This window comes from Anoplophora glabripennis, unplaced genomic scaffold, assembly GCF_000390285.2.
Source record: "Anoplophora glabripennis isolate ALB-LARVAE unplaced genomic scaffold, Agla_2.0 scaffold532, whole genome shotgun sequence".
NCBI lineage: Eukaryota > Metazoa > Arthropoda > Insecta > Coleoptera > Cerambycidae > Anoplophora > Anoplophora glabripennis.
This window is the reverse complement of record NW_019416635.1, coordinates 327,751-339,671: the sequence shown is the minus strand read 5'-3', so window position 1 is coordinate 339,671 and position 11,921 is coordinate 327,751. Positions and strand designations below refer to the sequence as shown.

General features: G+C 32.3%; 1 protein-coding gene across 1 annotated transcript; it reads right to left on the bottom strand.

The window, feature by feature from the left end:
• Nucleotides 1–3,528: 3,528 nt before the first annotated feature.
• Nucleotides 3,529–10,013, bottom strand: LOC108914464. Its single transcript, XM_018720292.1, has 7 exons — nucleotides 9,843–10,013; nucleotides 9,665–9,777; nucleotides 9,345–9,608; nucleotides 9,050–9,144; nucleotides 7,708–8,871; nucleotides 6,009–6,238; nucleotides 3,529–4,053 (listed from the first exon to the last, which is right to left on the bottom strand). Exons 1-7 carry the CDS (start codon nucleotides 10,011–10,013, stop codon nucleotides 3,679–3,681), a joined length of 2,412 nt encoding a protein of 803 aa, XP_018575808.1. The 3' UTR covers nucleotides 3,529–3,678.
• Nucleotides 10,014–11,921: the final 1,908 nt, after the last annotated feature.

Sequence of the window (11,921 nt, the reverse complement as noted above, 5' to 3'; positions counted from 1 at the left end):
TTTAAATATAAATTCCTCATCATTTAGGTTTTGATTGTTGTTCACAACATGGAGAGCACATACAAGGACATGGGCATGGGCAGGGACAAGGTGCTTGTGCGATCATAGGCACATAAATCAGGGTTGTAGGACTGGATGGTTGAGCAAGGAATGCACATGGCTGTGGTTCTGGGGGGTAGCAAGGTACACAGGAAACACATGGGATAGGGCAGCAGCAATCAGCCATTTTTAAGAAGTGTTTTACAGTAGTTTTTGTTCACTGAAAATTTTTGAATGTTTGGCAGACAGTTAATATTTATTCGAGTTGTTATGGTATTGCATATTTTTTAAACAATTTGAAACAGTAGATTTCGCAAGTGATACGTGGTACATGGATCCTGTTAGTAAAATTTTTGTAAAAATATTTTTTATCAAGGACAAGATTAAATTTTTCTGTAATTTGAGCAACCAAAAACACCTACATATAAACAAGTCAAGTTATTAACTCTGTGTTCTTTAGTTGAAAATAATAGGACATAGATTTGCACAAAAGTGAGACAGAGACAATTCTTTCTTCGTCCAATAATAATTCGAATTTTGATAGCAAAATTACAGAGAAATAAGCTAGTTGAGGGGGGGGGGGGCATGGTGGTAACGCTGACACCGTGGAGCACATGGAATTCCACATTGATAACCTTGGATGCATACATGAATTGATTACAATAGCTGCTTAACGTTCACCTCCTTGGAGGGGGACAGGGGACAGGGAGGAATCGAATAGGAATAGAAATGACCTTTCGAGGACAGATAGCCATTGGTATGTACACAAATGGCTCTAAAACTCAAGAGGGTATTAGAGCTCGAGTGTATATTGTAGTTGTAACCCAAAAACAAGGTTGTCAGTAAGTTTTCATATCTAATGCAACCATCTATCAGGCAGAAATTTATGATATGGAGTTGTGTATACAGCCTCCTCATGTTCTAACTGCGCCAAAGCTTTCTGAAAGTTAAGTTACACGAATTAGATTCAAGAGATGTCAAAGGTACTTGGCTGTCCCAAAAAATTATATCGGCTCATATAATGTTGCAGTTGTTCCAGCCTCTATACAGGCTGTTACAAATTCACTTCTCACTACAGGGATCTCGGAAACGGTAAGAGATATAAAGTAGCTTAAATGGGGGAAAGTTGCATAATTAGGGGACCAACATAATGCCTGTAAAAAGTCAAGGCTAACATGATTAGTTTTCGAAATATTTGAAAAAAACCGAAATTTTGGAAATCTGTTTTTGTTTCATTTAAGCCTTGTTTGAGGTGATATTGAAAAAAGAAGAACCCTTTCTCATGGCAACTTTTTACCCTCTATCGAACGGCAAAATCAATGTTTAAATGTAACGTTTCGAATCTCCAGGACCATCATCAATTTCATTTCTTTAAATACGACTGGAAATTTTGTTACATTTTTTGCAAGTCTTCTTGACCCCCAATACTGTACTGCCTCAGCCCGAATCAAATTCATATGTTTTGTCTCAAAAAATCCATCTTCAATGTATTCGTTCCAAATATCTCAATTTTTTTATTTAGATTTCCATGTTTATTGAATTATCGTACACTTTAAGTGTCATTAGACCCTGTGAAATCCACCTAGTTTTTAAACTATTACTACAACACGTTACAATAAAACATTATTAGAGATTTAATCTCCACCACTTGATGGTCATACATAATTCGATAAGTTGTTGCGTCAAAATTACAACATTATTACAATTTTAATTTCATTATGACAAATTAATTCTAAAAAACGCATATGAACAACTACCAAAATGAATATTATACTTATGTTCAAAAACGTTTACGTTTTGGCAAATGTTGAAAATGAAGATACGCTTAATACGATCAGAATTTATTATTATACCTATAACCATAACCGTGAAAGAGCACGTCAGACGTATTTGTATGAATATCCTGAAAAAAATTAGATCGAAATTTGTTTGAATTTTGAGCACGAGAATCCTAGAAATAACTATGAGCACAGGATTAAAACTCTAATGTTTTATTGTAACGTGTGATGGTAATGGTTTAAATAACTAGGTGGATTTCAGAGGGTCTAACGGCACAGAGTGTACGATAATTCAATAAACATAGATATCTAAAAAAAACTTAGTTAAATTTGGAACAAATACATTGAAGATGAGTTTTTCGAGACAGAACGTCCGAATTTAGTTCAGGCTGAGGCAGTAAAGTATTGGGGGTTACGAAAGCTTGCAAAAAATGTAATAAAATTTCCAGGGTTGTATTTAAATAAATGAAGTTGATGATGGTCCCGTAGAGATGAACCGTTACATATAAAAATTGATTATGCCATTCGATAGAGGGCAAAAAGTTGCCATGAGGTGTTCTTCTTTTTCAATATCACTTCAAACAAAGCTGAAATGAAACAAAAACGGATTTCCAAAATTTCGTTTTTCTTCAAATATTTCGAAAACTAATCATGTTAGCCTTGATTTTTAGAGGCATTAAGTTGGTCACATCATTATGCAACTTTGTCCCCATTTAAGCTACTTTGCATCTCTTACCGTTTCCGAGATCCCTGTAGTGAGAAGCGAATTTGTAACAGCCTGTATAGAGGCTGGAACAACTGCAACATTATATGAGTCGATAAAATTTTTTGGGACAGCCAAGTACCTTTGACATCTCTTGAATCTAATTCGTGTAACTTAACTTTCAGAAAGCTTTAGCGCAGTTAGAATATGAGGAGCTTGAGGAGCTATGTGGGTTATGAGCTCATTTGGTGATTTTTATGAGGGAATATATTTTATTTACTACCGTTTGTTAATAATAAATGTAGGCAATAATACATAGGACACAAAGCATAAATATGGAACGAGTACAAACTCTGGCCAGGTATCCGTACACTGGCTATATATTTGTTGATGGATTGGGTCGACGTTCAGCCACAGGCAGGAGTATCTCCACTGGTGGCTCTCTTGCATGGTTCAGTTTACTGGGGCACTATTTCCACTGCTCGGCTTTGTCTTCCTGAACATTTCTTCAATCAGGTTGGAATTTCATAGAATTCGGGGAATTTTTGACCTCCGAAATTCGAACCTGGAACAGCTTTGTCGCCCTTACTTCACGTTGGGGATGTGGACAACTGTGAACTTTGGAAAGCAACGTGAAGATTTCTCATTCTCGTGTTGCGTCATCCTAGGAATCTCTGCTGAAGGCATCGTCCTTCAACATTGACCATCATAGTTGAACAGATTTGTGGCAGTTGTTTTAAACGTAATAACAAGATTTTGGAAGACGAGGTAAAAAATTTCCTCCCTGGCGCCACGTTAGGGCCCTTCGGAACATTGTCCTCGGCTCTTGATTAGAAAGTACGGTGAATTTTTGGAAAGTTCCATTATTTTCCCACAAAATTCTGTGTTTGGTGGTTTGATACTTATTTGTAACACCCGTATTTTATTAAATGCCAATAAAAACTGCAAATAAATTTTATAAATAATATTTATTTTTAAACTTCACAACGTTAAAATCACAGTCAACTTATTACTGTATGTAATCAAATATACAAATTCATACAACTGAGTTTAGGTGTTTCATTATAATAATAATTCACTTTAATATAAAAAAATTAAACAAAACCTATTTTCGACTTAACTAAAAAATCGAGAAATAAATAAAACATGTCGAAATATTCAGTCACTATCACTCGAGTATTCTACGGTCATATGTGACCTAGTAGGTATATTTGCAGATCCTAAACAAACTTCGTAATAATTGTTATAATCCCTGAGACTTGATTTCGATGTGGTGTAATAATAGTCCATTATGAGGACGTTACTAAAATTGTTTTTAGGAATTTCATATAGCAGCTTTTCTTGAGGTTCGTTAGAAGGCAATAGTTTTGTTGGTTCTTTAAGCTCGATTACGTCAAAAGCGTCTGTTTCAATACTCCACGTGAATAGAAAACTAGCCGTGAAGTTTTCTGGTTTCCCGTAAGGTTCCATCTTCTTCAGAGCACCTATTTTTATTACAGCCTGGCAAATTATATGCCCGTTTACAGGACAAATCTAAAAATTAGATGAAGCAAATACAGTCTCTCCACAGATCACTACCCAGAGATGGGAAACTTTAGTTTAAATTTTGATCAGAGAGAGCAAAAAAGAGCAAAGTGGCATTTTTAATTTTACAAAAATTTCATATTAAAAAGTTATTTGTGAAATTCCAAATTTGAATTTAATATTAGTAATTTCGTTTTTAAATAATATCCTCTACTCCTCATTATACGAGGGGTACTAGGAAAAATACCTATCCAGCCATGATGGAAATTCAATAGTGACACACGTTTTGGACTTGTGGACAAAAACTGCTTAGGCAGGAAATAAAATAGTGACAGATGATGAAACTTGAATATATCACTGGGATTGAGAAACAAAATTAGAGCCTACATTAACAAAATTATGTAAGGCAATTGATCAAAAACGTGTGGGTTTCCGTCATAAAAACGCTTTCTTTGTTCACGATAATGTGCATTTCTCTGCTGGACCATCCTCCATGTAGTCCAGATTTGATTCTGCACGACTTTCATTTTATTCAGTAATCCGAAAAGCACCTCAGGAGACGTCATTTTATAGATGAAAATCAGTTGAAAGTTGAGGTCCAACAGGAATCTTTTTTTTTTATGGAATAAAGTTGTTGCAAGACAGGTAGCATAAGTACGTTGAAGTTTAAAAGTTGAAAAATCAAATTATGAAAAAGATCACGTTTTGTTTCATGGTTATGGAAAAACCTTTTTTAGTGCTCTTACAAGTCAGAGAAGGAGCAGTAATTATTCTTTAAGCAGTATTTGCGCCCAAAATGGTAAGCCCCAACGATCATCCAGTGTACAAATGAGGCAACCTTAGAAAACCTACTTTCTATCTATGATACAGCTGATACAGTTTTCCGGTCATAGGTATCCAACCCAAGTCTCAACAATGATTCTAAGATTGACACTTTAAATGATATCAAAATTCCAATTTGATCATTATTAGCTGAATATACACGAGCAGTTTTATCGACCGATTTGGCCGATTTATCGTTGAATTGCATAAATTGTAAAGACAAAACTGCTAATTTGGGTCATCAAGAAAAATTATAAAATACCAACATTTTGGCGGATAAATTGCTGCCAAATAATTTGGAGCGATTATTTTGTCATGTACACTAACACAGCAATTAAACGGCAGATAAATCTGTTGTGAATTATTAGTCGATATTTTGTAGAGCGTCATCTGCGTGTTAGTACATGTTGGAGGAAATATCTGCGCCATATGTAAAATCGGTTAATTTCTGTCTTGATTACTACACTTACGAGTAACAAATAAATTGCTCTAATTTTTTGGACTTCCGAAAGATCAACGATGACAGAATAATCTTACCAAATTTAGAGATAAATCTTTGTGAATGACTCAGACGTAACGAATAAACTGTCAAATAAACTTTATTCGATTCAATAAAACTTTGTATTAGTGTACTTTCTAAGATTTGTCTGAAAGATTTTTCTTAACGATTTATCTGACGATTATTTGGTACAATTTATCACTCCAATATGTCTTTGCATGTGTATTCAGCTATTGATTTTTATTTTTGGAACAATTGAAATAAAAAGTTTAACAAGGTGACGATTTCGGAAATACTGTTGAGTTATTAAAAAAAATAAGGTAAGAGACAATATTGTTAATGTTTCATTAGATACGATTAAAAAATATTACGGAATTTGAAAAAAAAAATGGTTACGTTATGTGAATAGGATAATAAGAACGTTTGTTATAAAATTAAAAAAAGCCACTTCACTCCAACTACTTCACATGTTATCTTTTGAACAAAGAATGACTTCTCAAAAGAGAAAATAAACAAAAAATAAGAAAGTTTCTCGTTTCCAAGCAGTAATCTGCAGACACACTGTAGATAAAGATTGTCAATTAAAAAATACATCAGCTAACTGAAAATTTCTTGTAGGGTTCCCTGTATTGTTTAAACTTACGTGAATGATTTTAATATCGTAATCGTCACAGTGCAAGAATTCAAGATGAGCTTCTGAACACAATTTTTGGGCTCTTCTCTGGACAAACTGTTCACAGTCAAACGATCTCTGTGTTACTATTAGTTGCATTTCAGTTACTTGGTCCACTCTGGATTCTGGGATGACATCCAAGTGCTGTTCCGTCAAACTTTGCACTAGTAGTGGTATTTCTATCGGAATATTGTAGTCATCTTAAAATAAAATAGATTTTTAATAAAAAATAGCGAACTATCTTCATTTAGAATTCACTTTAATTTGGTTTTGTTTTTTGCATAGCTGGGAAATTCATCATTTTAATTAATAAATCATTGAAACTCAAAAGATGCTACAAACACAACATCGGAAATAGATTTTGATGTGTAAGATATGATATTCAATCTTAGCTTTTTGGCATGTTATTAATCTTTCTTTATAATAATAATAATAATTTCCAAATTGTAAAGACACTAATTTCTAAATAGTTTTTTAAAAATAGTTTATTTGTTTATAAGTATTTTCTTCAGTAATGCAATACATTTAAAAATCAACTATTCTAATGGTTTGTGGCATACAGAAGTGAATCAGATTTTTGGAACTTGATATTACTGAAACTCATGCAACTCTATCAATAGATTTTTTTTCGTATTTTCAAATTAATGTGTACATTTACACCTAAGCGACCACCTACTACTATCGGCCGTTGTTGGCACTACCAACTTTGCAACATAATAAGATATGACAGAAATGTCAATGTTAATATAATGAATGTTCCAAATCTTGAAATTTCCAGAAAAAAGTTTTAATCATGCCTTTTATTGACATTAATGTATGAAGTAATTCTACCAAAAAATTCAACTCAATTCAATGTCTGATAACTGTTAAAGGCAGATGGTACATTATTTACTTCAGTCTGCCCATCTGCACTAAAGTAGTACTTTCAACGGCTGTTTATCACTGATAAGTATTATCTTAAAGTTGTATTTATAGTAAATACATTTTTTAAACATTGCACAATGAAACATGAATGAACCGATTGTTACTACTTTTTCTGAATGTTTATAAATTATAATTAGAACGATTTTGGAGAAATGACGCCAATAACAGATTCATTAAATTGTTTGACACATACGTTTTAGAAATCCTCAAAAAAAATTGTATATGCGAAACCTGCGACCTCATTTCACAAGATCTACTGAGAGATTACCGATAAATTTATTAAATAATATAATATTCAAAGTATTTATTGACTTTCTAAATTGGTGTTATAAGATAAAATTCTGCAGTAAACCGAATTTATGATTTTTTTTGTTAAGTTTGATATGTGTAAAAGGTAAAATAATGAAAAACAGTTTTGATAAAGTTAATAGGAAAATCTGTTAGTTGAAAAAAGCGAACATATTTAAATTTTTTATTTTAAAATAATAAGGGAGGAAGGGAGGTTAATATCAATTTATTTTTTAGAAAATTTCCACGAAAATTTGTCAGTTTTCTGAAATATTTTCATATCGATACTGAAAAACAAAAAAAACAAGCCAGTTGAAAATTTAAATAAAAGATAAAGAATGATTTTAATAAAACTGTTTATAGATATCGATATGTAAAATCTACCCAGTTTGTAATGCCTGCCTCTATAATGTCTACAACTACTGTCAAAATGTTAATAAGTGATTTGAAGGCATACCTCTGCTCTGTCCAGAAACCAAAGAACTGTTCTCAAAGTCTCCATTGGAATACCTGCGAACGACTTTCTTGATCCATTTAGGCGTATCCATTTTGGGGTCCACTATAAGTAACCCGTTAGAATTAAATCGATTATCAATTGAGGTAGAAATGTTGGACGTCCTTAATATCAGTCTAGAATCAGAATCTGAACAATCGCTGTCCAAGCTTGGGGAGTACACGTAAAATTTTCTAGCCGAATCTTTAGGACTGATGGGGGACTTGGAATGATGGGGTGAGTTCCGGACTGAAGGGCAATATAGGTTTCGAGCACCACTCGGGGAGAATTGACCATTACGGGAGTTAGGAGATTGCATGGGGGAACGTAAACCCGATGATCTAGGGCTTAAAAATAATGAGTTAAAATCAGGCGAGCGAATGCAACGATTCTGCGACCTGTACAAATACCTACGTTCGCGGCGTAGTGAATTGAAAGGTACAATGTTTTCGCTGTTATCCTCTGAAAATTCATACTTCTTTTCAGCTAGTCTCTTTTTTCTAAACGAACTAATTTTTTCATACTTTTCATTTTCTTCAATGAACTCGTATGCTTTTTCGGCTATTTTCTTATCGATTTTAGTCTTTTCAACAGGTTTTTGTCCACCCGAACCTTGAGGTACAGAAAATAAATAATCTTTACTAGTAGTCTGTAACCGTTTTAATCGCGGATCTACAATGTTTTGAACTAGAGTATTGTGATAACTTTTACCAGTAACATTAAGGGGTTCACAACTTATATTTAACTCGTGAAATGGCTTATTACATTCACTAGATTCTAAATCATACTCACTAAAGTCTTCTAATATGGCATCAACTATGCTACTTGAACCGAAATGTTCGCTAGGCGATTCAGAGACCTCGCTCAATGTATCATTAAAAGTGTGTGTAGGTGTCTGTGACGTTAATTTTAAGTCTTCGTCTTTCAAATTTTGTAAAGATACATACACTTGAGGCGGTTCAGAGGTTGATACATTCAAAATGTGTATGTGATGGCCCGTGTTAATTACTAAGTGGTTTGGGTATGCCAGGGAAATGTTAGGGTCAAATGTAGGAGTTGGTTGGGACATTGACAACATGTAGTGAATTATAAATCCATGTTTTACACACCATCCCTGATTCACAGATTCTGAAACCATAAAAAATATATGGATGGTCAATAAGGATATTTAAATATTAACATAAAAATGTCCATTAATAATCAAAGGTAAATTAGTATCTGATAAATTTAAGATTCACAAAGTGGATAAAGAATTTTTAAAAAACAAGCTTAAATTACAATTTAAAGGTGCTTAAGAAATACTTACCATCACAAGGCAAAAAATTTCCATTGCAATGTTTACAGCTTTTTGGTGATGGTATAGTTAAAATAGAAATATAAACTAAATCTGGATTTGTGGCCCTGAAATATATTAAACTTACTTATATCAAGATTCATTAAATAATTAACAATATATGATAGATTAATTAACATTTAAGTTATTTGATTCTGTAAGAAATTGAAAGGAAGAGCAATCCAAGCATGTTAGCAAAATATTTGTATTTATTCTTGTTATATGTTATCAACAAAATTAAGAAAACATAATATTTAAAGATACTTACGCTAATCCATAACATACAATCTTATACATGTCTTTTGGGAATTGCATAAACATTATTTTGTCTAATACTTCAGAGCCTTTAAGGTGCTTAAAAATTTTGTGTTTAGAAAAACAAATAAGTTTCTGTCCGGGAATAAACTTCCATAAATATAATTCATATTCGTAGGTAGTGTTAAAATTTAAAGGTCCCAAATCCTCATACATTTTTTCAGTATAACTTAAAAAATATTGTCCACACATTGTAAAGCCCATAAATATATGACTACTATAATAGAAAAATGTTATATGAATGATTAATTGAACACATATTTCTTAACTTACTATGCATCTGGGTCCTTAATAAGTGAATTTAAGGCAAATCTGCATTTTGTGTGGATATTATCAAATATTCTTTCAGTCTTTGCTCTAGGAGTTTTGGCAAAACGTCCATATAACTACAAAATTAAAGAAAAAACTCTAAATGTTGACATATAATTTTAGGTTAGGTTAATAAACATACCTGTCTATTAAAAATATTAGTGGTTACATTACTAGGTTTTGTATTTCCGATTAATTTCACAAAATCATTCTCACTTCTTTCACACATATTTTCTTCCCACGCTAAGGAATATTGGGAAAAATCTGAAAAATTGTCATCAGAATTTTCATCTTCTGATACCACAGACGCCATGTTGTTTACTTCTGTATTTTGAAGTTTTGGTTCGATTTAAATGGCTGAGATTTCGATTCTAAGATTTAAAAAATATTACAATAAATTTAAATATTTTGATTAAAACAATTTTATGTTCATATAAAATATTTTCTTAAAATCTTAATTAATTATAGGAATATTATTAGGAAGGTATTTAATTTTTAGGGCATAGGCGTACACTTAAAAAATTTAGAAGGAACAGCAGAAACCAAAAATAATACATATTACAATTTAAAGATTTTGATACAAAAAATAAATGTCTTATTTGGGTATTTTACTATGCTCATATAAGGTTGTAATAGTGTATTCAATAATTTATACCTAATAATTTAAGTACCTACTTATTTTTTCATTTTTAATTAATTAACCTATGTCTTAAAGTATCTATATATTAGGTACCTATGTAGGTGTTTGGGTAAAATATCTTCTTATATATACATAAGTATGTGGTAGGTAGATGTAATTTTTAATTATAAAAGTTCTACAAAAAACTCTTCTTTAAATTTTTATTGTTAAACAATTGAACTGATACAGGATTTTTTACACAATTTTCTGTGTAGATACCAGAGACAAGTTTGGTACTATGTAGATATGGGTATAAAAAAAAATAAAAATTATAATACCCCTTCTAAGCAGTATAAGCACCCTTGTGTCAGTTAGTAGAGAGCTTTTCAAATAGCAAGCAAACTTTCGACTTTAATATGGCATATGTTGGCTTTAGTTAAATTTATTTACCATTCACTACTCGAAAAATTACAGTTTTAAAAAAAGGTATTTCCGCATTTATTGAAAAACTATAAACGTTTTTATTTTTCTTCCATTAATAGCGCCATTTTTTGTTCGACACGAGCTCAATGCTCAATGGTGTAGAAACCGGGGTGTAAAGAGGCTTTTTTGTTTAGAACTTCTATACCACTAGATTTTCGACAAGAATTTGGCTACTAGATTTATGGAAATTCACTCCGGCTGCTCAAATTATTATCTCTATCCTAGTTTTTCTTATTGTATTCGAGTGGGAAAAAATGAAACCTTTTAAACCAGAATTGTTGAATTATTCTCTTCTATTTAAATCTTGATATCTATGTTATTATTACTATTAAATGTTTGTTTTCATCTGAGTTAGATATAAAAAAATGATTTTTTTTTAACTGACAACTTGGAAAAATCTGTATATTTTGTGGTATACAGAGTATAACTTATACCTAAGCCCGATCACATTTTAATGGTGCCATTATCTGTTATGACATTACAATAAAGAATAATAAAAAAATGTAATATGTTTTCGATAATAACGTGTTTAGGCATAAAATATATTCTATTCGTTTTTGAGTTGCGCATCGTAGATATTAAAATTCTTGCCAAACGGACAATTTATTCTTTACTGTAATTAATGTAATAACAGGAATGGAAAAAGGTGAAATTTCGTGAAATTACGGAGGAGGATAACGGTATTCTTAATGAAAAACTTGGGAGCCGCGGGCGTGAAAGCTTAGGAGTAATCTAGCTGTGAGGGATGTATAATTTTTTCAGGCCGTATAATGTGAAATCGCGCATCACGATAAGCTTTTCCTCTCGTGAGCTTTCGCGAGAGCTCGACTAGGGAGGGGGCCGAGTAGTATAGCCATCGGGGCTGCTCTAAATTTAAATCAAGTCGTTTTAAACGCATTTTACTTAATTATTAACTAATTAGGGGTTGATTACAACGTCATAAGTGTTAGTGTGCTTCGTTTAACCCGTCCAAGATCGTGTAACTCGATTGTATCGTTCTTTTTGTACCACTTCCACCGTTCACACCAGTTCGTCGACATTTTCCTCTCGGGTTTTCATTCAATAAACTGTTTATTTGTTGCTACGGTCGTGCGACAATAATTTTCAGGCAATCTGATC